We start from the raw sequence: 25682 nt of genomic DNA on the forward strand, positions 1-25682 counted from the left end.
TCTTGTCTGCTGCTCGACAACTAATAACTATTAAACCTTCGTTTTAATATAAAATCATAATATATTCCATTAAAAAAATACTGTGTCTGAATGTGTATGATATCAACCCTCTTCCAGCGAGTTCTATATATATAGTAGTATCATGGTCAACTTCTTCTGTGATTATTTTAAACATGGAGACTTCATCGACCAGTTCTAACTTCCAAGCAAATAAGACGGACTATCCATAAACTAAAGATGCTTCCCCAATTATCCAAGCCAATACGCAGAGACTACAAGATATATATAAACATACATGAAATTTTTTGAAATTGTATAAACGTGAAATGAGAGTGATGCAACAACAACCACCACCAACTGCAGTCTTTTATTTTTCGATGATAACAACCAGAGAACCAGTTGCAGACTTGCAGTTGGCGCTTCGCATTCTTCCACGGGACAATTTCGTTTTTGTTCAGAACTTCCTCCCTGTATTATTCCGTGTGTTTCACATTCACACACGATCGCCCTAGCAGTACAAGGTTGTTGAATTCCTGGTTCACACAAGACAAGAGAACCGCTAGATCCAAAAGCAACAGTAAATAATTTGATATAGCTAGTCATGGATTAATGATCATTTGCCATGGACGCTTTTTATTGACAAGTAGCCGTCGATCTACTTGTAACTACTGCAAAAACAATGAAATAGAGCGCCAAATCAATAAAAATTGGCATTGAGGAACATGGTGTTGTTGCTTTACTGAAACAAATCTGTCACATGAAGAAGCTAAATTACTCCTATTCTGCTCATCAAGTGATGCAATTACAATTTGGCCACCTTTTTTTATCCGTCATTGCTCTGATAGGGGTAAATTATTTGCAGAACAAGGCCTTTATATTACCAATTTAAGTAGGCATTATGTTTGGAGGAAGAATGGAAGAGACTGCAACCGGCTGTGGAATCTCTACAGTTCTACTTTCTGGATGAGTATTATGCTACGGCCGACAATGGTACCAATATAACAAAAACCAAATTTTCTCAGCCATTCTGGTATTCATCCATTTTTTTCATCGTTCCCAGAGTGTAACGTACAACACACTGATCAAACTAATTGTATCAGAAACGGCGAATGACTTCATTGACTTGTATCACACTAAGTTTCTGCATATTGATCCAATAGTTTATAAACTTTTATGATTAAATGTTTGGAGTATATGAGAGCCGTAAGTTGTAGGAAAATCAAAGAAGCTGCTGCACCGGTCCTGAGAAAAGGGTATAACGGATTTATTAATGGGAATGGATAAGCTACTGGCGTAGTTAAGATACGAAAAAAATAGTTACCAATTTTAGTGTACATATATGTTCATAGCGATGATAAGTACCTAATATTGATACTTCAAATTTCAGCTACCCCAGATTTTTTATGAAGAAGCACGGCACAGTTACAGAGCACAAGAGACTACTTTCAATAGGAGAGGAATGAGAGACAAGGAGAGAGCAAGCACCTAAAAGATCAAAACTTGAGTTAATAATAAGAAGAAGAAGAAGCAGAAAAACAAAGAAACACACAATTTGGAACCAAGGGAAATTACTCTCCCTTCAAAACATACGAACAAATGAGTGAGAAAGACGCCTAACCAGAGAGTGGGGTGCAGGAGCAGAGATTGAGGTCAAAGACTGCACGACTGATGGCTGGCAGAATGAGAAATATATTAACAGAGCGCATCAGAGTTGGAATATTGCATCAATAAGAAATCTTTTAGCAAAAATTCAACTGAGAGATCACACTGAAATTTGGAAAGCACAATTCAGGTTGTCTAACGATGTAGATCTGATCGCCATGGCTATCCTCCTTATAAGTATCTTGATTCCTGTGCCAAGTCCATAGAGCATATGTAGAATTCAGAACCTGCATTTTATATATGAAACGAATAATGAAGAGAGGAATCAGTCTCAAGTAATGCAAGCTTTCCAGTTTCATCATGATCATTTACACCTTCTAAGCAAGTTTTATACTTTCACATGCCACAAAATGAAAACAGGAAAAAACCTGTTCACAGACCTTGAAGTTGAGAATATCACAAACTAAGGTTAATTGTACCTCAAGTATTCCATGACCAAAGCTGCTTTCTCTGAAAGCACTCCACTCTGGCTGTTCGCTCCAACAAAACTTCCCTTTAGCTGGCCCAGAAGAAAAGTTCAGATGACATACCCCTCCAAATTCAGGTATGTTGTCTCCAGCTGAAGGACACTTTCCAGGGTCATCAGCGAAATCAACATCAACTTTCTCAATATTTCCACCATCTCCAACTGTTATATAAACAGGTCCACATGGATCTAATGTATAGTTATATAGTCTATTCATTCGCTCATAAGCATGCACCTGCAAAGTACAGAAAAGAAGAAACCTTCTTTAACCAGAAACACTTTATAAATGTATCTTCCAGTTACTTTATGTTTGCCTACCAATGTATTTGTGTCTAACCCACAATATTCACCTTATGAGAATACTATTTTATCCCGCCCAATCAGCTTCTAATAGATGTAACGTGAGACCATCACTTTTAACGATTAAACAGAAAATCAGACAATACTCAGTTTGAAAGTATAAGGTAAAGACCTACAGTTTAAAACTATTATCAAAAGGACTGGCATCTCATATCTTTAATTCTCACTTGCATATGAGTGCGACATCCATGGTTAACATCTGAACTTCAGAATCAGTTTTAATAGTAAATGTTTTTATTCTAGCCACTTAATTTCTTTTCATTCCTTCTTGTAAGTATATCAATATTATTAGAAGAAATTTCCCAAACATGAGGTGTCTAAGAACTTGTATCAGCATGAATGAATGCAGATTGTTCTATCTGGAGTATAAGTATGAGTGATCATCAAGCTCTAATTTGTCAATTAAAATTACACTGTCAGTGGAGAAAAGTTGGGATTTTAATTACCAATAGTACCTGACCTTATAGTCAAAAGGGACAAATGGTAACGAAGCAAAGACAAATCGGAACAATTTTGGTAACTTAAAATACACTGTCAGTGCAGAATTGCCAAAAGGTAACTATAATTCATAGTTCTATTGGGCATCTAATGTAATAACATTGGTGGCAAACAATATTGAGATACCGTCACTGGCATGTAAAATCAATATACAAGTGTTAACGCCTTAAACACATGCAATCAAAGAGATTTCAATATTTCTGAGTGGAGTTATATAGTGAATAACTCTAATGGATTAGATCCTCATTCATATTTCATAATCTATGTTACTTCCATTCGGGAAAAAAATTTGTTCCAAAACCCTATGTGATTTATAACCACAAAACCAACTTCAGGACAGAGAATGTGTTATGAGAATTGAAATTGATGACTATAAATAATCTTTCTGTTCCTCGTTTGATTTTTTAATTTCCAAGATGCAAGGATCATTTAAGTTCTAGTTCATCTACAGACAAAGCATATTATCACATTGCAATGCATGTTCTTGAGGTTCTGGAAGGGAAGGAACCTTATAATTTAAATTAGAGGAACCGTACTCAGTAAATTCTGAAAATTATTTTGAGGAGATAAAATTTGTCAAAGACAATCAAAAGGAAATCCTAACAGTAAGTATATCAATAAGTTATATCTACAAAAAGAATCAGCTCAAACTTACATGACCAGAGAAAACAACATCAACACCATATTGATAAAGAAGTGGTTCCATTTCCTGTCTCATGCACTCGAATTCCTGGTAATGAGAAGAGTAACTATTGTACCAAGGTGAATGCCATGCAGCTACAAGCCATGGGGTCACCGACCGGTCTACTCGATGTAGATCGTCTTTAAGCCAAGCATACTGTGAACCTGGAATGAACATTGGCATGAGAATTTGCAAGTAAAATAACAAATGAAGTCATAAAGAATGCAGTTCAAGAAGTGCTTGCACTTTGAGAAAAGAAAAAAGACAAAAAAAAGTATAATACAGCATTTGGCACCACATCAAAACATTTAATATCATTTTTTTTCTGTTCATTAAACAAATTGAAAAGAAAAAGGAAGAGGGCATCCTATACCTGTAGCATTGTAATCAACATATGCTCCCAACATGATGAAATGCACTCCCCCAGCATCAAAAGAGTAGTAGAAGTTGGTTTTAGAACCAGATTCCTCAGATGGAACTGCAAACCTTGCCAAATAGGATTTGAAAGTAATTCCAGCTATTTGAGGTTCAATCTCATGGTTTCCCTCAATAACCATCATTGGGACTCGTGACGTTAATGGCTGCATGAATCTGAACAGCCATTTCAACTATATAAGAAACAAAAGCAAACTCCATTAAAAAAAACAACAAACTAGATCTAACATTCAATATATATCAGCATTACAAACACTTCAGGCTAACACAAACCGTCTCTAACAAAACTAAACAATAAACGTACTAGTTCTTAGATACAACTGCGATGCAACAACATTCAACAATAAATATATAATTTACTAATATATATTTAATACCTTTCGTTTGGAATAAATTACTTTTATCACTTCACATGTTACCGTGTTAAAGGCAGATTTCTCTAAAAGATAATCTTTTCTGCATAGCTATATAGGAAAGAATTTAGCAGGAGGATGATCATCTGTATTGAGATATGACAACAGAAACATTTTCATTCCTAATTAGAGGAATTAGAAATTTTACCTTCCCCACCCATCCCAGCGGGGTTGGTATGTTTCTCTGATAGGTGCATCTGGGAATGCACATGAAAAGCATGAAGCTCCTTTACCACCAGTTGTAAGGTACTGGTTTGCATAACTTAAGTCTCCAACCATTACAATCATTGAAGGATCATTCTGGATCAAATGGTCAACAGTTGTAGTGGTATTGCTTGTTAGACCTAAATCTCCAATAACAGCTATTCGGCGAGGATACGTGTTTGGGCTACGCAAAGGTAAAGTTTCAAAGGCATGCTCTTCACTCATGGCAGGGATGGAGCTATCCCCACACTTGTAGTAATACTTTGTTCCTGGTTTAAGACCTACAACAAATTAAAGAATTGAGTTGTTCTTGGTGATTTGAATCTAATGCATTCCATGTATTGAGACATTTAGATTTCAAATTGATCAATCAGGAGAGACAAAATTTACTTCTGATATTGAGTCGTATAGAAGAATAATTCAACACATGTGAAAACTCTGGGATGACCTCATCAAATCAAAACATGGAAAATAGGGATCATAGGTTGCTTCTATGTCAAGATTGGACTAGGTGTCATGACTAATGAGACATCTATTGCTTCTATGGGATTATAATTCTATATCTTTCATAGGTGAATTATTATTATCACAGGCAGAATGAAGATAAGAAAAGTACTAGTATACCACCTCTAAAACTCCTAAATGCAACTGTGCGAATCCATGGATTCTCATTTGACCACAAATTTTGATTTCCTAAAACATCAGTGTCCAATAATTTAGATTTAGTCAAGATATTAAGCTAATACAATGTCATTGCCCAGTTGATTCAGCTAAGCAGCATTAGGCAGATAATACTCAACTAAGAACCATGTTTTTCCACCAAAAAATTGTATTAGCAATAATGGGTTTCTATTCTCTGATGGGGAAGATAATTGTACACTATGATAATAGCAACTAACAAGTGAGAATCAAATCAGAATGTATTCATACCATCAATCCTAACATGATGAATGATGCCAGATGTGTAATTTAACAGGCCTTGAAATGGGTACAATTGACTGTAAACCTCAGCAACCCCTTTCCTCACACTCTCATACTTGCCCCTCTTTGTGCCATACCACACCTCACTCCCAACCTTTGAAGGATCAAGTGGTGTCACATTTTCCCCGATCTGGGCATCCCCTGCCCCAACAAAAACAAACCCAATTCAGCAATTCCCTTGAATCAAACAGAGAAATGAAACCAACATCAGAATTCATTGAAAACAGAAAGGTAAAGACATGAAAGTACCAGTAACCCAAGAAATCAACATTGCAGCAGGTGAAGATATTGCAAGTGAAATTTGTTCAGGGAAATTGAGGGTGACATTCTTCTTGAGCCTGGGATGGTCCATGGGCAAGTCATCACTTCCTCTGCGGAGAGATGGGTCGAAGCGCCGTGTTGAAGGCTTAAAAGGGCCTTCCAGAGTTGTGGGTATGCGATCATGAGCTTGATCACCACCCACCACCATAATCTTTGTAACCATGAACAGAACCAGTGAAGTGATCATCGAAAGCTTACAGTACTTGTTCATGGCTCTGTCTCTCTGCTTCCAGTAGAGAGAGAACTGCGTTCCGATCATGGGTTGGGTTCAAAATAGAGATAGTGATAAGGTACGTACGGTCATGGCATCTGTACAGTGGATTCATGAGAATATGCCGTGGGGTTTGATTTCCTTGTAGAGCAAGGTGAACAGGCGATAGTGCCAGCAACCAATTAAATATTGTCAACCGTGGGGTTTGATTTCCTTGGAAAAGCCGAAAAGGCTGGAGATGGAATAAAATAATAGAGAACCATCGAATTGCAAAGCACGTAGCGGGAAGTTGAGGAAACATTGTCAACCAACTTAACAAAATTTTGTGATATACTCTCTCTTCTCTACGTAAAACCATGGGACTATGGGAGGTCTCATGTATAGACCTCATGAATATGACCAATATTACTGATGATGTATAGAACACAAGTGAACTAGCTCGATATACAAGTAGATTGGCTTCATGGTTTTATAGTTGATAAGCTGAATTGAAATAATTTTGAACTAGTCTATGATCAAAGGGTGTTGTCTTGTTGATCTTGACTGAGTTGACTCTCTTGATGAGAACAACTCCAACGGATTCTACATTTTGTTGTTTTTCTCCATTTTGAAGAATATTGAGCATTTTCTACCTCAACAGCTTCTCTAAAAAGGAGAAAGTGAAGAGAGAGAGAGAGAGAGAGAGAGAGTACCACTATCTCTAAATTTACAAAAACGGCAATAGACTTGCCGATAACAACTACATTTAATATTCACAACTCCCAAACCGCCACTATTTATTTTTATAATCTATTCTAGTTGTATGAACCTCTTGTGACCCTCACAGTTTGATTGTTGTTAAGTGAGAACAACTTTGAGAAAATGAATAGTCATGGCTTGTGGATTGAATGTGATACTAAAAGTATTGGCACGATTCCTCTTTTGTTAAAGAAAAAAAAGTTATTCATGTTAAAGTGATTTAGGGTTCATATATAAAACCAATTGACAATAGATGGAATGGCTAAAAGACCAAAGATCAATTTACATGGTTCACCCTGAAATCAAAGGGTTATATCTACATGAAAAGTCAATTAGGAGATTCTGTAACATCTTGATTTTTGAAATAGATCCAATTCGATTTTCTTTTGAGAATAGAAAGTAGAGGTTATCACGAGTTCGCCGTATTTTTTTTTCGGAATCCCAAGCTATTTTAAACAATTTTTAGAAGATTCGTCGAAGTTGCACCGTCGCCATCTCATTGGTCCAAAACGATTAAGCTAAGTATTTCAACCCACCCTGTGAGTTTCTCTAGTGTGTCACAAGGACAATGACAAAGTGTTTTTTGGTTTCTTGTGGAGCTGACACGTGGCAACATGTAGCCAATGACATATGGACTCCATGTCAGTTGGAAGTGTATAAATAGAGCGATCAACCCTCTTGCCGTATATATTGTGATGAAATTTCGATTCCATGGATCATAACTTTTGATCCATAACTCTGATTTGTAATCCACGAGTGGTTACGGATTTGTATCATCGTACTCTTTCCATCCTAGATATTTGGGGTAGATCCAATGGTGGTTTCTAAAAAACTTGTTCTAAGAGGTTTAGTTTATGATATGGGTGACGATTTGTATATTCAAGGTGAATGCTTTTTATAATGTGTTTCAAATATTCTTATATGCTTTTAAAATAGTTGAAAAGCGTGTTTTTGATCAATTTCTAAATATCTCTCTATTTTGAAGTGAAGCATGTCGATTTGTGAACTATGTTGAGATTACATATATTATGGTGTTGGATATATTGTTTAACTAGTCATAGATTATGTAAACTTCTTGATTAGGTTGTGCCAAAGTATGGATGTGGCACACAAATGTATAAAACAAGAGGTTATTAGGTGTCCTATGGGGATCACCAAATTGAAGAATAACCAATAAGAAGGGATTGTGCGATGTGGCATATTGTTGTGAACTGTGCGTATATGATATATTGTTTTCTTATAGCGTGAGTAAAATAACATGGTTTTACTAGCATATTACATTACCTACTCACTGAGTGCATGGTTTTGCTCACTCACCCATTTATAAACTCTTTTGCATATTAGAGTAGAATCTACCGAGTCGGGAAAGGATTGGACGAGCCTAGAGTAAAGAGCCTAGAAAGAAGTTGTTTTTATTTTTATTACATTATGCACTATAAGATCAAGTCTCGCTCTTCGATCGACGTCCCCGCCATCCATTGGGGCCCGGGGGTGACAATTTCCACTGATATCAAAAGAAGATTATAAGATGCTTATCACTCAAATCCAATATCTCAATGACACCCAAATACACTCACCAATAGAGAAAACCACCAAATAAAAGAACAAATTCTTTAGATATCTAAGATGTAGTTGCTTCTATATAACCCAAAGTTGTAGCTCTCTTTCCCTCTCTACCACAATCAGTGACATAAAGCATGAATTTATAGTGGGCAAAAATGTCAATTGCACCCCAAATTTGGTCATAATTGTCAGTTTGCACCCCAAACTTGCATTTGAGTCAATTTACCTCCTAAATTTTGTAAAAATTACCGATTTGCACTTCATCCGTTAAATTTGATGTTTTTCATTCAATTTTAAGTCACATGTCATGCATTTGAGGAGCAATAGTGTCATTATATAATTATTCATATTTAATAATGAAATAAATTATTAAAATTACTTAAGAGGAACACTTGTACTATGTGTTTTTTATTTTTTTCGAAACATGTTATTGATTTATATATTTATTATTTTACGTGATATGATATGTTAAAATATATTAGAAAAATATAAATAAATACATATAAAATTAAAAATAAATGCGTACATATAATTATATATATATATACACAACACACTATATTTGAATGAGTGGATATGTTGAATATATAATTAGAAGTAGGGTTAACTATATAGAAAAAAGATATAAATAGGATTTTAAAAAATCCTCATTTTAAAGAATATTTTTATTTATTTTTAAGAAAAATATAAATAAGAAATGACAACATTACCCCTCATGTGCATGACATGTGATGCAAAATTTGATATAAACAGTTAAATTTAACGGATGGGGTGCAAATTGGCAATTTGTACAAAGTTTAGGAGATAAATTGACTCAAATACAAGTACGGAGTGGAAATTGACAATTTCAGCCAAATTTGGAGTGTATTTTGGCAATTTTGCCATTTATAATGCTAGAAAAACTCGCTAAATTGAACGGGGTAGATCAATAGTATGGGCTTAATCCAAAAGATAATTGATGCATGGACTAATTAATTTAAGCCACAAACCAACAGATACCGCACACATTAATATTGATGCCTTCAACAAGTGGATGAAGTGGAGGGACTATCAACATTGTTGGACTCGTGTGTGTGAGACTATTGGCCGTTTTCGCAAAACAATTGGTATCAGAGATCAAGTTATATATGCTTGGGACTTGGGGTCTCGTATGATCGAATTTGGTGAAGTTTATTGGATTTTGGTCACAAAATTTGTAATTCGATGTTTGTAGTAGATCGAGGGTGGAGCTATTGGTATTCAAATTGAAAGATATTGATGGTGACTTGAATCACACCAAGGTGCAAATTGTTGGAAACATGTGGCTTAAATTTGTGTCATTTAGAATCCCACATTGAAAAAGTAAAGAGTCATCCTCGGTTATAACAAATGATACCACATACACTAATGCTGAGGTCTTTTGTTAAATCCTCATACCGAGTCTCAACTAGTGGCTAAAGGGTGAGGAAGGAGTATTGGTATTATAGGACTCGTGTGTTGAACCTTGTTGCTCACTTGCTATATCCCCACATCTTGTGTGTGACTGTTGGCCGCTTCTGAACAACATAGTGCAATCAGGTTTTGTGCCTCTAATGGTAACTTCTCAATCAAATATGCAACTTAGTTGCAAGATCAACTCAGGACACATGTTAATATTAAACTCTTGGTAAACTCTGGAAACTAGATGTTCAACCAAATATCAAACTTTTTGGCTGGCTCCTTCTTAAATGAAGATTGAAAATTACATTTAGACTTTCTAGATTTATTTCTATGAGAGATTTTCCAATGAGGACCATCTTGTTGAGGACTAGTTGAAGACTTTCTAATTAATCGTTAATTAGACCTATTTTTCGGTCATATTTTTTCATCTCAACCGTTCAGATAGTAGGTATATAAATGTAGATTAGATATTTTTTTTTTAGCAAATTTAGTGATCATTAAGATATCAAAGTAGATCAAATGAGTGAATGAACCAAAATTATCAAATATGAACCATTCAAGTTCACTCATATATATCTAGAATCTACATGGTTGAGATATGAATATGTGATTGAAAAGTGGGTGAATCAAATTGGTCCTCAATAAGATGGCCCTTATTGGAAAATGCCCCTTATTTTTATGCGGGTATTTTCCGCCCTCTTTATTAAGAGGATAATGAAAATGTTAGTCACTTATTTGGTGAATGCTACTTACTTAACAAGTTTGGAGGAATTCTAACTTCACAAGGTAGATGCATTGGATTGAAGGCTACATTAAGGTCTTCAGTCACTTATGCCTCAATCAAGCTTATAATTTCACTATGCTAATACTGTCAATATACGACCCATATCAAGCGACATATGTCGGGTTAAGTGTTGTTCGGAGGTTTGGAGTGACATATATATCTGTATATGTCGTCTGAGTAGTCATAAATTCAAAGGTTCTTTTATGTGGAAATGAGTGTAATATTTAGGCGAATTATATATGTCGTGTGAGGTTTTGCTTTAATTCCAGAGGGATTCTAAAGTTGACAAAAAAATGAAGCAACAATAAGACGACAGTTATATGTCGTATGAGTTTGAAGCTTAATTTGGAGGCAAACACCCATAGTTGACTAAATCAATGTTGTTAGTTTGACGACATTTATATGTCGTTGGATATTTTAGCTTCATTCCCTCAACTTTTGGAGGATAAATTGATACTTTTCCTTCCCAAACTGGTTGCCCTAGAACTAAGTATATACAAACTTCTTGGCTAGATGGGACGACATGTATATGTCGCTTAATATGTATGAAAATTTGTCGATTTTTTTTTTTAGGGATAACTTTATATACTCTGCCTGCAAAAGTTGTTGCCCTAGACCTAAGTATATACTTATACAAGCTTGTTCACATAGATAGGAAGATATATATGTGTTGCTAGATAGGATGACATATATGTTTTTGGAGAGATAATTGGATTACTCTCCCTCCCAAAGTTGCTCTATCTAGACGCAAGTTGGCCACCTTAATAGGACGACATATAAATGTCACCTATGTATGTCTGAAATTTGGTCGTAAGGGCATTCTCATCTTTTCTCCAGTGTTATAAATATATAAGAGATGAAACCATATTTCTCATTTTTCCCCTTCTCTTTCTGTCGCACCTCTCTTCTTCCATTTCATCTTCCCCGAGCTTTCTCTTCCTTTGCCGATGTCGAGAACCTCACGTCCAGCCACCAACTCGGCTCGCCACTACCACCACCACCTCCGAATTCCCTATCCAAAATCGAGCCTAAATCTATAAGTATCGGAAACGCACATCACCTCTGAACCTCTCTACTTTCACTAGCCATAGCTCCTCAAATTCTGGCAGTTCCTTGACATACCACCGCCGGTGCCCTGCCTCAAAGATTAAGAGGATTGGAAACTAGAAGCTTGGGTATCCACCGAGGCTAAGAATTCGCACCAACATCACCGATGGAGCTCTAAGCTTCATGATCTTTGATTTCCAACTTCCGGCGACGTTCTGGCCTTCCCATCACCAAAATCAGGGTCGGTACCTCTCGTATAGAAGAACCCCTAATCGTATCTCTAGATTTGACTAGCTCCACAGTCGTTGCCGCCGCACCTCCGCCGCTAGCTCCACCACCCACGGTGGCTAGGTTTTATAGAACTTCTTTGTATCAGGTAATTTTATGTTACCTCTTAAATTTGGAGCTTTTAATTCAGTCCCTTGGTTTTTGAATAATTGTGAATACTAAGATTAAGAAAGCTTACTGGCCTCCAAAAGAGGTTGAAGGAAATCCCTGTTTGGAGTACTTGAAGCATCAACTTTTCTAGACCGGTCGGAAATAAGAAACAGTGCACTATAGTGGGAGGCATAGTCATTGGAGATTGCTGCAAGGGGAGGCACTGGCCAAACATTGGAGCTGTTATCAGAGCCACATGCAGAGAAAACAAAGGAGGATGAGATAATGGTGGTGGTGGAGCAAGGGAGGTTCGTCGGGTGTTAGGGCCAGTATTATGCTGCTTGTCATTGTCCGGATGTTCATGCACAATGTCTTTGAGTAACAGAAATATAAAGAGAAAGAGACAAAGTGTCTAAATTGAGCAGTAGTGATCCAAGGTTAGTGTCTCTAGAAAAACTTATGCATCTGTATGCTGTCTTTGTTGCTCATTGACACTTTCAACTTTTCAAGTAATTTGTAACAACATCTTTTAAATATTTGCAACTCAGAACTCACCAACACTACAATAGGAAAACTCATTAATTCCTTGATATGTTTTATTTAGTTGAAGATTCTTTACATTTGTTTTTCCTAATGTAGTATGCTGATGTTGATGCTATTTGTAGTGATATCCTTCACATGAATTTTCACTCTGAGCCAACAATATTTTACCTCAGCTCATTTGCCCTCTTATTCACTGTCAGCTCACCAGCTCTCCTCTCTCTAATGAACTGTTGAATTCCCTTTGTAGAGATAAGAGCAAAGCAGGAAACGAAAGGTGAGTCTGGCGATGTATTGATGGTGGAAGGTTATCAAACGGTGGATTAATGCAATAAAACCCATGGACAGTTCTGTGGAGACTGTTTGTATATGAGGTAAATTCTACTCTTGAAACTTTGTTCGTGCTTTTATATTGTGTCAAAAATTTTATGTTGTCACTATAAATTATATAATTCCCTGCCTCCCTCTCTTAAGCACATGCTTGATGCTTTGATTTTGAAAACTTTATTAGGTTCCATTTGACCCATCTAGGTTGATATAGATAAATCTCCATCTATATTTGATCTAAATGCATAATAATCTTGGGCCATAGTAGCCATATTTTTTAATACAAACCTTATATACCGTCCTCCAATTTATGTAAGATACAAACTGTATGAAGCTTTAAGCTTCAATTCGAAAGATTGACTTCAGTTTAACAAACTCATCATAACATATGGTTAAGTAATTTTTCTAGTAAAGAAGCCAAATTAAGAACTGGTGAACATATTCATATATTACTAATTGCCTTCTCCATGTGCAACCTTTTATGTGTGCCAAATGGCATCTATGATTCCTTTTAAGTTTGCTAGAAACTATGATTCTCAAACCATCAAACTCCAAAGACAGTCATGTTTTGCCATTGAATCCCTGATAGTCACGATTTTAAATGGTATCATAAAACCAGTGATAGCATGTTAACATATTAATTTGTTATTTATCACTCTTGAATAATGAAGTTGGATGGTTTACAGAATATCAATTAAGTTTCACACATCTGGTAGATAATATATCATGAGTGTTTTACATTCTACACATATGGCTTGTGGAGAAATTGAGAATCATAGCACTATGCTTCACACTACACTGTTGCAGCCTGAGAGTTTCCTAGTTGCTATATATGCATTCTGAAAATTTTTAATTCAATGTTTATACTTTTTACTTGTATCCCTGCTGAAGCAGATATGGGGAGCATGTATTTGAGGCCATTCAGAAGCAAGCAGGAAGCATAAGCATTAACACAAAACTTAAGCCATGTACGTGTAGCTAGCATCACGATGATGAAAAATAGAATTATTTTGAAACTATGTTAAGTCCAAAGCTTCTAGTTGATTGGTGTAGGCCAAGTATATAAACAGTGAGTTGAGGGAGCTACTTGTAGTTGAGCTGTCTACACTTCCTTTAATCTTTATAGTGTGATTCAGTTCTTCTTTATGTTCAAGTCTGACTTCTATCTTCATTTCTTTCATGTTTTGACTAAATATTCTATACAATGCTATATGATGTTCATTTATCGTTTATGTGTTTCATCATACATAGGAATGATGTAATGCATTTTTGTTTTGCAGACTATGGCTGAGAGTGGCATTGCTGATCAGATATGACTAACGTAGTTGACATTAGATGTAAGACTTTGATGTTATATAAGGTAGTTCGCAATATCATACTTGTTTATATTGAAACAAGGAATTTCTTGTTGTTAAGAATAATTAACTCAGGTGGAAATCATGTGATTTTTGAGGTTAGTATTTTATAAGGGTTTAGATGCACCTGTAACTTCACTGATTTGTGTTTTACTTTTTATAAGCATCACATGATTTTTTTTGTTTATTGAAGGTTTTTGTTTTAATGCAACAGATGTTGATATGCTTGAGAATGTGGGGTATTTGGGGAGCAGAACCAGCGCGATGATGCCTATTTTGCATAATATCGGAACTGTAGTAGCTCAATAACGACATGCATGCCTATTTTTCTGTGTTGTTTACGAGGTTGCCTACATTGTAGGGTTAGTTATCTTTTATTTTATTGATTAGCTTGCAATTTGCCTGCATATATTTGAACCATTTGCATAAATGTAACGATGTAGATCATTTTTTGGTTTATGAATGAGCAAATGTTTTCTTCTTCCTGAATATTTTGTGGTTTTTGTTCTCCACATCTTTCATATTTGGTTATGATACTCGAACAACATAAATATGTGTTCTAAATGCCATAGAAACAATACAAACTAAAACTATATGATGTTAGAAGTAGACAACAACGACAAATACATGGAGACAAATATATGTTAAAACTATATACTTTCGCTATTATATATCATGAACAAGACTGTAAGTGACAATGCAAGTCTTGTTGTGCTAAACCCTACCACCATACTTAAGTGGCAAGCATCAGCTCATACTTGCTTCAAAATCAACTTTAACTGTTCAGTACATAACAATTCAACAGCTTCTAGTTTTGTCATGATGACAGACATATCCTTACTTCTATGTGCTATGCTGGGAACTTGACTGATCCTGTTGCAAAGGCCATAGCCCTAAGAAATAGCCTTCTCGCAGCTAAATAGAGGAGTCTAATGAAGATAGAATGTGATTTGAAATTGGTAATTGATGTTGTCAATTGTGTCACTAGAACCCCTCAGCAACTTTCTTGAATAACGATAAATTTGAAGACTATCTCAAATTATATAAGGTCTATTTGGCAGACCAACAAGTAAGTTTTTCTTAAAATTCATGCTTTGAACATATATATAAATTATCGGGCGCTATTGGCATTTTTCATGTCTCCTTTATGGCCTTTCTTATAACGCCGATGAGACCAAAGAGAGATATGATTCCCCTCTTGGTCGACGTTTTTCGTGTGACGGTCCTGGGGGAGTCACATTATTATTTAAAGGGAATAAATCAATTTCGTGTGGTCGCCTTAGTGCACCACTGTCTAATTTCAGATAATTCCGGATACATACTTGAATAGTTTCGATTATTTGAAACCTATACAACCCTTGTTTCTTGTGGATGCGTCGCCATCGAGACTGTTTTTTGAATGTCTAAGTTTGTAGACACATGAAATTTAATGAAGTAAATCATCTTCATTAAATGATTAAATCAACCAAGAACCCGACAAAATTGCACACGTGGCCCAAAAGTTAACAAAATTAGTGCGAATCTGAATAAAACACGTGTCACCACATAAATGGATGATCGTAATCGAAGCTACGTGATTCCGACTTAAATCGGAAATTGAATGTCATTGACGATTCGAAATGGCAATCGGAAATTTGATTAAATTAATAATTTTTTTAACGGTTATAATTAAATCAATTCGTATTTTCTGATTAATTTAAAATTAGTTATAAAATAGAAGTCTTGGCACTATAAATACCCCTTCCAACAAGAAGAGAAGGGGACTTGAGAAGAAGAGAGAAAATCACTTGAGCAAGATCACTCTCGAGAAATCCTGAAGTCTCTCAAGTCCACGAAGAATCATCAAACTACCAAATCGCTCGTTTTTCATCAAATCCAAATCCAAACTCAAGTCCACGAAGAATCATCAAGCTACCAAATCACTTGTTCTTCATCAAAGCCAAATCCAAACTCAAGTCCACAAAGAATCATCAAGCTACCAAATCGCTCGTTCTTCATCAAATACAAATCCAACTCAAATTCTCAAGATCAAGTGCATGTCACCCTTGAGCCAAATTATATACGGAGATAGACTCAGAAGAGTTCACAAAGATTATAACCTCGCGCTTGATTATCAATAAATCACATTTTATTTGTACAGAGGAAGTCTTCCTTGCAGAGGTCCTCCCTACTTGGAAGATGTTTTTCGATGGCTCATCTAGGGAGACAGAGCAAGGACTGGTGTTATTTTTGTCTCTCCACAAAATCATATATTGCTTTATTCTTTCACTCTTGGAGAACTGTGCTCCAAAAATGTCACAGAGTACCAAGCGTTGATCATGGGATTACAAACAACGTTAGAAATTGAAATCCAAAGTCTCGAAGTTATGGAGACTCAAAGTTAGTGATTGATCAACTGCTCACTAATTACGAGGTCAAGAAGGAAGATTTGATACCTTATTTCCAACTCGCCACATAACTCTTGAAGGGCTTGATAATGTTACACTCATACATGTGCCACGGAAAGAAAATTAAATGGCAGATGCGTTGGCAAACTTGGCAGCGACTTTGGCATTGTTTGGAGACGAAATTTGGACATCTCAATTTGCCAAAGGTGGGTCGTGACAACGAAGGCTTCACTCCAGTGTGCCAGTTCTCATGTAGTGTCAGTTTACACCATTGATGTTGAAGATTGGCGGCATCCTTTTATTGACTATCTTGAGCACAACAAGCTTCCCGAAGATTCGAAGTAAAGGTGGAGCATTAAGCGGCGAGCACCATGCTTCCTCTACTACAAAGAAACTTTATATCATAGGTCATTTGACGGAGTACTGATCGGTTCGATTACTCGAGATCAATATTAACCCTGTAAGCATCGTTAGTAGTATAAAGCAAAAGGGTATCGTTCACAAACCGGGGATCCAACCAGGGCATAGAATCACAAACATTTAACAACGAATTCATAAGAGTTTGAGGATTTTGAGGATTTTGGAATATATTTCGGATCAAACATAAAATAAACCGAAACTAATATATACATGTGATCAACCAACCAACACATAAGAAATTACCAAACAAATAACATAAGAACAAAGGTAACGAAATCTACTCTCAATCTTGTTCGTGCCGGAAGTATCATAGTTCATCTTAAATTTGATCATGCATCAAGTTCCTACTTGGTTCCTAATACATAGATATTATCGAGCTCAACTACTTGTCTTGCTATGAAATCTAACATACCAATTCATCATGCAATTAAGTATCACAAAGAGAAATCAACATGTTTAAAGCACTTATCCAATGTCTAACTTAAGATCATAATCGGTGGAGTAACACAAAGGGGACAAACAATTAATCAACTACTTGTATCAAAATTGTTTTTAACTTTGAATGATTAACATATGCGACATCAACTACTTGTCTTAATCACACATGCAATATAAGAACACACCGAAAATTAATTAAGAACATAAATCGAAACTCATGGCATAAAACCTAAAATCATTGAATAAAAATCGAAAACCTTAATTCATCATGTCATTCGAAAATTACAAATATCTCATAGACAAGAATAAAAATAACTTTAACAAAACCTAAACATAAATCATCCAAGAACAAGAACATAAAAACCCGAAAACTAAACATGAAAATCATAGAGTTACACTTTATAATTCTCCTCCAAGGTTCCTTACAGTGGTAGCACAAGATCTTCAAGAGAATGGTATCCTAGGCTCCCAAGCTTTGGACAGAAAATATGGTGAAGGGTGGTGAATTCGGATTCTATGATGCTTGGTGAATGAAAGTGTTTGGGCAGAGCTTTGGCAAGTCTTGTGAGCAAGGTTGATGATCATTTTATGTAGAAATGAGGTGCTATATATAGAGGAAGAAACCTAAGGGAGGATGGCCACAAAGTCCACAAAGTTGAAACCAAATTGGTTGAGGTTTCCTAGATTCGGCAGATTTGACCTTTGTCCCTTGTTGTGGCCATAACTTTCTCTAGAAAATAGATATTGAGATGATTCCAACTGGCAATTTCAACTAGACTTCCGTGGCTTTTCATCCATATATCATGCACGTTCTCAATCATTCTGAGCTGTCCAGGAGAACTCGTCAAAGTTGGATGATCTGCAGTGCCAGAATTCTGATTTCTATAAGGATTGCATATCTTTTGCATTAATTGCATATCTTCTTCCTCCTTTAATGCTGATTTCTTTTGCACAAATTTCTTCCTTTGAATTAGGGAGGCAGCAAAAGTCTTAATTGTTGCAGCCATATTTGATTTTTCTTACCTCTCCTCATTAAAGTTGCTGCATGCCTTCTTTGACTTTCTTGCCTCTTCTCATTTAATTTGCTGCATGCCTTCTTTGACATTCTTTGGTGTAGGGATTTATGGAGATTCTGATCATATTTGTGCTCTATATGCAGGAGAAACAAGGTCCCAAGTTTCCCTCATAGCCCTTGGATCAAAAGCAAATCAATGGCTGAGATAATTCTGTCGAGTTCACTGGACCTCCGATCAATGATTCGGTCATATCTCCCTGTAGGAATAAGATATTGATTTGATTCCAAATCCTACAGAAACTAGACTCAAAATCCTTTTTATCCATATAAGGTACGTCTTCTAACTCGATCGGAGCTATCTAGGGGAGCCCATCGAAGTTGGACTACAAATCATGACAGCATTTTCATTCTTGCATGGATTGGGCTTTTAAGTGTATCTTCTTCTCTTTCCTTGTGGAACTAGGATTGCTTTCCTTCTCCAACATGGATTTGTATTTCCTAATAAGAATAAGTATGTTAGAAACAAAGAAATACGAAAGGATGAATCCTACTCGAACAAGGAATCATATCTCAACAAGGATTATTAACACTTAGCACGATTTCATCATCAATTCATTCATAATTGATATAAGCTCTACCTAGACACTTATTCATACAAAATAAACTAAAACATACTAAATAAGAGGTAACAAAGAGTAAGAATAGGGCATAAACGCATTAAGAACGTCACACTTTGTGCTCCTATCAACAACCCCACACTTAAGCTTTGCTAGTCCCTTAGCAAACACTAGAAAAGGGAAACAAAAATATAAAACAAAAATCAATACAACTAAACTAATGACTCAACTATAATGCCTTCAACATTTTGTCTCAGAGATCTTCAAACTCATAGCATCAAGAATAACACTTAATCAAAATAGATAGAATGAATTCAGTGGTTAATAAACATGAGAACTCGCATAACAAGTAAGACATGGCAGAAACATAAGTGATATTAAGCTCAACATGTTCAAAACAAGTTCAAATTCAACTCACAAGGGATATGCACTCCGAATCTTTTCTCTCAAAAACATGGCATATGCTTAAAATCTTTTCACACATAAGAGTTATGAACACATAGTGAATTCGAAATCCTCATGAGAGATACCAATCATATACACAAATGAACCCAAACCATATGCTTACTCATGAAACAAACTCCACAAATCAAGAGCTACTCATTTTAAGAATCATGCGGATCTTTATAAAAGGTAGGCTTAGGCTCGGTAAGGATATTATTTTCTTAGGTAAAAGGAATCACAAAGGTCATCCTCAAGACTTAGCAGAGCATTACTCATCCACCTTATGTCGCCATACTTAATAAAATAAGGGCTAATTTTCATCATGTTGAACCCATTCTTCACTCTAAACGTTGTGAAAATGGACAAAGGCTAAAGTATAACATCATTGAGCCTTCAACAAATACATCACAACTCCAGATTCACATAAACAACATGTATGCCGAGATCATCATTCAATCTTTTCATTTTTTTTTTCAAGCCGTGCATATATACTTTCTCTTCTTCTTTTTCACACGGCATCATACAAATTTTCTTTTTCACACTCTTGTCACGGCATTCTTATATACAATAGCATAACCCCACACTTGAGTCGAATCATCACTCCATATTAACATCCAACAATTGGCTCGGCCAAGCCTCGAGAACAAGGTAGAGATATAACTATACTAAGCAAAGATATTAACATGTTGGTGATGAAAGAAAAGGTTTAACGTAGGCTCAAATGGGTTAATACTAAGGTGTCCCAAGCAGGGCACAAATAAGGCATACGGCTTTTTGGTTTAAGTGGTGGAATCCTAAAAAGATCCAACAATCCTTTTCAAAATCAGAGTATATTATGATAAAAGTTTTGAAAGTTTCACAAAGTAAGTGCTAGCATTCTCTAGTTCATTGCAATTCTATGGCATATGAATTGATCAAAATAGATGTAATGAGGTTATATAGCCAAGAAACGATACATTAAACTCTCCAAAGAAAGGCACATATATGGCTCGAAACTCACATAGGTTACATAAATTCAAACAAGTAGGGAACATGTTCATTTTGTACCTAAGTTTCAAAATCCTCATCTACTACATGTTCGTACAATTTCTACACATCGATTAACCATCAAATAGCAATTAAGTTCAATTTCCAATCTTGTGATCATCTTTCAACCAATCATTCAAAGATCAACTCATCCTAGACAGTTAAAGGCATACCTAAGACTCAAAAAAAAAAAACAACTTAGAATCGAAAAACAAAACCGAAAATAACACTAAAAATTGAAAATCAAAATAACAAAATCGAAACACATAAACATCAAACAATAGAATACAACGAATGATGTATATCCCACCCCACACTTAAAACTTACATTGCCCTCAATGTACAATATGATAAGCAACGAAAAATAAAAATTAGGGATAAGAAAATGCAAACACTCGTTGATGGCTCCTTCATTGGCTTAAGTTTAGAGTCTATAGCCTAGACTATCTCAAAAAGATCACTTGTTTGGCGAAGGATCAAGGAGAGATGTCTCCTCAATCACGTGATTCTCCATATTCTCAAAATAAGGCTTCAAGCGATGTCCATTGACCTGAAATTCGGTGCCTTTCACCATACTCTTTATCATGATAGCACTAGAAGAAAAAACGTTAGTAATAATGAAAGGACCTATCCATCTAGAACGTAATTTACCGGGAAACAACTTAAGTCGAGAATTAAACAAAAGAACTTTTTGCCCAACGACAAAGTGTTTCTTCCTAATCATACGATCATGGAACATCTTAGTCTTCTCCTTGTAAACCATTGCCGAATCATAGGCCTCATTCCTAATCTCTTCAAGCTCATGCAACTGCAACTTCCTATGCAATCCGGCCTCATCAATGTCCATGTTAAAATTCTTCACAGCCCACCATGCACGATGTTCAAGCTCCACAGGAAGATGGCACGCCTTGCCATATACTAACCGAAATGGTGACATGCCAAGAGGAGTCTTGTATGCCGTCCTATAGGCCCAAAGAGCATCATCCAATCGTTGAGACCAATCCTTGCGTGATGGTCCAACAGACTTCTCCAAAATTCTCTTGATCTCACGATTAGATAGCTCCACTTGTCCACTTGTTTGGGGGTGATAAGGCGTAGCAACCTTATGCTTGATTCCATACTTCTTCAACAATGCCTCAATGGTCCGGTTGCAAAAGTGAGATCCTCCATCACTAATGATAACTCTCGGCATACCAAACCTAGAGAAAATGTTAGAACGAAGGAAATCTGCAACAACTCGAGAATCATTAGTCCGGGTGGCTTTTGCTTCCACCCATTTCGAAACATAATCAACACAAACGAGTATGTACAAGAAACCATTAGAGCTAGGAAAAGGTCCCATGAAATCAATACCCCAACAATCAAATATTTCAACATATATAATCGGTGTCATAGGCATTTGATCTCTAGATCCTAAGTTTCCCATGCGTTGGCATCTATCACAAGTCATGCAAAAATGATATGCATCTTTGAAAATCATAGGCCAAAAGAAACCACATTCTAACACCTTAAGAGCAGTCCTACGTGAACCAAAGTGTCCTCCACAAGATTCAGAATGGCAAAAAGTAAGTATAGAATGATGTTCAGATTCAGGGACACACCTCCTAATGATTTGATCAACACAATGTTTCCACAAGTATGGTTCATCCCAAACATAATACTTAGCTAATGCCTTGAGTCTATTCTTTTGAGCATGCGATAAAGTATCTGGAAATTGCTTAGAAACAAGATAATTGACAATATCTGCATACCATGGCTCACTTACCTCAACTCGAAAGAGTTGCTCATCCGGAAAGCTCTCTTGGATAGCCAAGGGCTCGGCATCTCTCACCAAACGACTCAAGTGATCCGCCACAACATTGTCACTGCCCTTCTTGTCCTTGATCTCGAGATCGAACTCTTGGAGTAAGAGAATCCATCGAATCAATCTTGGTTTGGCATCTTTCTTCGTCATTAAATACTTCAAAGCTGCATGGTCAGTGTAAACAATAACTTTGGATTGAAATAAGTAAGAACGAAACTTATCTAGAGCAAAGATCACAGCAAGAAGTTCTTTTTCAGTTGTGGTGTAGTTTTGTTGAGCATCATTGAGTGTTCGTGAGGCATAATAGATGGCGTAGGGCTGCTTGTCCCTCCTCTGCCCTAGCACGGCTCCAACTGCATAGTCGGAGGCGTCACACATCAACTCAAATGGTAAGGACCAATCCGGTGGTGCCATGATAGGTGCCGAAGTTAAGAGCTTCTTCAAAGTCTCAAATGCATGCATGCAATCATCATCAAAGTGAAAGGAAACGTCCTTTTGAAGTAATGAACTCATTGGTCTCGCAATCTTGGAAAAGTCCTTGATAAACCTACGATAGAAACCTGCATGTCCAAGAAAAGATCGAACATCCCTCACACTTGTGGGGAGGGGTAAGTGTCGCACAAGATCTATTTTAGATTTATCAACCTCAATTCCTCTAGATGAAATAATATGGCCTAAGACAATGCCTTGTGTGACCATGAAATGACATTTCTCCCAATTCAAAACCAAGTTAGTTTCTTCACAACGTTTAAGCACAAGTTCAACATTCTCTAGGCATGTTTCGAAATTTTCACCATAAACAGAAAAATCATCCATGAAAACTTCAATTTTAGAACCAATATACTCAGAGAAAATGTGATACATGCAGCGTTGAAACGTACCTGGAGCGTTGCATAAACCAAAAGGCATGCGACGATAAGCAAATGTACCAAAAGGGCATGTGAACGTAGTCTTTTCTTGATCTTCCGCAACACTAATTTGATTGTATCCACTATATCCATCAAGGAAACAATAGAAAGAATGACCAGCTAACCTCTCAAGCATTTGATCAATGAATGGCAATGGCATATGGTCCTTCCTTGTTGTAGCATTGAGCTTCCTATAGTCGATACACACTCTATAACCGGTCACTGTCCTTTGAGGCACCAATTCGTTCTCTTTGTTCTTTACCACCGTGATTCCTGACTTCTTTGGCACAACTTGAATGGGAGAGATCCACCTACTATCCGAGATGGGGTAGATCACGCCACAATCATGCAACTTAGTGATTTCATCCTTTACAACTTGCATCATTGGTGGGTGAAGGCGTCTTTGACATTCCTTGGTTGGTTTGGCACCATCTTCAAGCAAAATTCGGTGCACACACATGGTAGGGCTGATTCCTTTGATGCCGGCTAGGGTCCATCCTATTGCCGTCTTGTGTCTCTTTAACACTTCAATCAATCTCTCTTCTTGTTCCTCATTGAGTGTAGAGGAAATGATCACTGGCAATGTATCCTCATCTCCCAAAAACGCATACTTCAAGTGGTCCGGAAGAATCTTAAGATCAAGCTTTGGGGCTTGCACCACAGAAGGAAGATTCTTGTTAGTAGTTAAGAGAATTGGACTAGGAGAGACATAACTTACCTCACGTGGCGAAACCTCAAGAGAGGCCACATTCTCTAGTACAAATGATGGCACGGCATCATTGGCTTCCAACTCAGAAACGTTGGAGCCATTACTTGCAAATCCGGCCCCTTGGGCAATGGTGAATGCCAACTCGTCATGTGCCAAGGTATCTAGATAGTTATCTGCAAGGGAATCAAGAATGTCAACTGAAAAACAATCACTTAATTCCGAAAGGGGATACCTCATAGCTTCAAAGATGTTGAAGCTAATCACTTCACCGTTGAACTCAAAGGTAAGTGATCCACTAAACACATCAATCTTCGTTCTTACAGTTCTCATAAAGGGACGCCCCAACAGAATAGGGACCTCCTTGTCATCTCCTTCAGTTGGCTCCATGTCAAGGACATAGAAGTCCGCAGGGAATATCAAGCTCGAAACCTGCACAAGAACATCTTCAACATAGCCCAAAGGGACTTTGTTGGAACAATCTGCCAATCGAATCACAACATTATCTCGTTTCAAATCACCTAGACCTAGATCCTCATAAATATAGTAAGGCATTACATTTATCGATGCACCTAAGTCTAACATTATCTTTTCAAATGTCATGTTTCCGATTGTACAAGGGATAGAAAAACTCCCTGGATCCTTAAGCTTTGGTGGTAGCTTCCGTTGGAGCACGGCAGAAACCGTCTCACTCATTGTAACAACCTCCTTCTCTCGAGTCATCCTCTTATTGGTGCACAACTCCTTTAGAAACTTAGCGTACTTCGGGATTTGTTGAATGCATTCAATGAGAGGCATGTTCACTTCTACCCTTTTAAAGATGTCGAGCATGGCTTGATCAGAGTCATCCTTCTTCTTCTTTGCGAATCTATTGGGGAAGGGGACACGAGGAAGAGCATTAGTTGAAACCACACCACTAGAGTTAGGATCCTTACCTTTGTCATGCGTGTCATGATCACTTGTGGGAAGAAGCATAACATCATTAGCTTTAGAGGAGGCAGGGTCCTTCTCTATGTCATTAGCATTGAAACTCTCGGCCTCTTTTCCTTTAGAAGGCACGGCCTTCTTGTTCTGCTGCAATTGAGCATCCAAGATCCTCCCACTTCTTGTCATCATGGCCTTCACGTTAGGATTTGGCTCAGTTTGGCTCGGCAACTTACCTCCTTCATGAATCTTGCCCATGAAGTCGATCACTTGTCCCATTTGCTTCTTAAGCTCGGTTATGTCTTTAGAATGAGCTTGTTGACCTGTAACTAAAGCTTGAGTAGCAGAGTTTAAATTTTGTTGCCCTTGAGCAAGAGACTTCAAAAGTTCATCATAGTTAGGTGCAGGTGCATTATTTGAACCATGAACGTTAGAGTTAAAGGGAACAGAACCTTGAGGTACCTGAGGCCTCACAAACAAACCTGAAGGACGAGGTCCTTGACCTTGAGCATTGGACGGTTGAGCATTGTTGTTCCAACGAAAATTTGGATGATCTCTAAGTCCAGGGTTGTATGTGTTCGAGTATGGATCGTACCTAGGCCTTTGTTG

The 25682-nt window shown here is 36.9% G+C and overlaps 1 protein-coding gene and 1 long non-coding RNA gene across 10 annotated transcripts; one reads left to right on the plus strand and one right to left on the minus strand.

Moving 5' to 3' along the window:
* Positions 1-687: 687 nt before the first annotated feature.
* LOC126793982 (purple acid phosphatase 23) lies at positions 688-6333 on the minus strand. Of its 5 annotated transcripts, none has more exons than XM_050520619.1 (10): positions 5951-6333; positions 5651-5842; positions 4665-5001; positions 4042-4259; positions 3642-3832; positions 2082-2363; positions 1803-1889; positions 1619-1672; positions 1363-1485; positions 688-1242 (listed from the first exon to the last, which is right to left on the minus strand). In XM_050520619.1, the coding sequence occupies exons 1-9, from the start codon at positions 6279-6281 to the stop codon at positions 1423-1425; spliced, it is 1755 nt and encodes a 584-aa protein (XP_050376576.1). In that variant the 5' UTR covers positions 6282-6333; the 3' UTR covers positions 688-1242; positions 1363-1422. The 5 variants fall into 5 exon arrangements, with proteins under 5 accessions (XP_050376576.1, XP_050376575.1, XP_050376577.1 ...); XM_050520618.1 differs by having other exon boundaries at positions 1767-1889; positions 5951-6332; XM_050520620.1 differs by lacking the exon at positions 688-1242 and having other exon boundaries at positions 1366-1485; positions 1786-1889.
* Positions 6334-11684: 5351 nt separating this feature from the next.
* LOC126795213 (uncharacterized) lies at positions 11685-14862 on the plus strand. 5 transcript variants are annotated; one of them, XR_007672246.1, is made up of 6 exons: positions 11685-12160; positions 12264-12599; positions 12953-13076; positions 13924-13997; positions 14310-14482; positions 14599-14862. It is a non-coding gene; the product is annotated as an uncharacterized LOC126795213 (long non-coding RNA). The 5 variants fall into 5 exon arrangements; XR_007672249.1 differs by having other exon boundaries at positions 14310-14366; XR_007672247.1 differs by having other exon boundaries at positions 14310-14862.
* Positions 14863-25682: the final 10820 nt, after the last annotated feature.

Source organism: Argentina anserina, chromosome 5 (genome assembly GCF_933775445.1).
Source record: "Argentina anserina chromosome 5, drPotAnse1.1, whole genome shotgun sequence".
Lineage (NCBI taxonomy): Eukaryota > Viridiplantae > Streptophyta > Magnoliopsida > Rosales > Rosaceae > Argentina > Argentina anserina.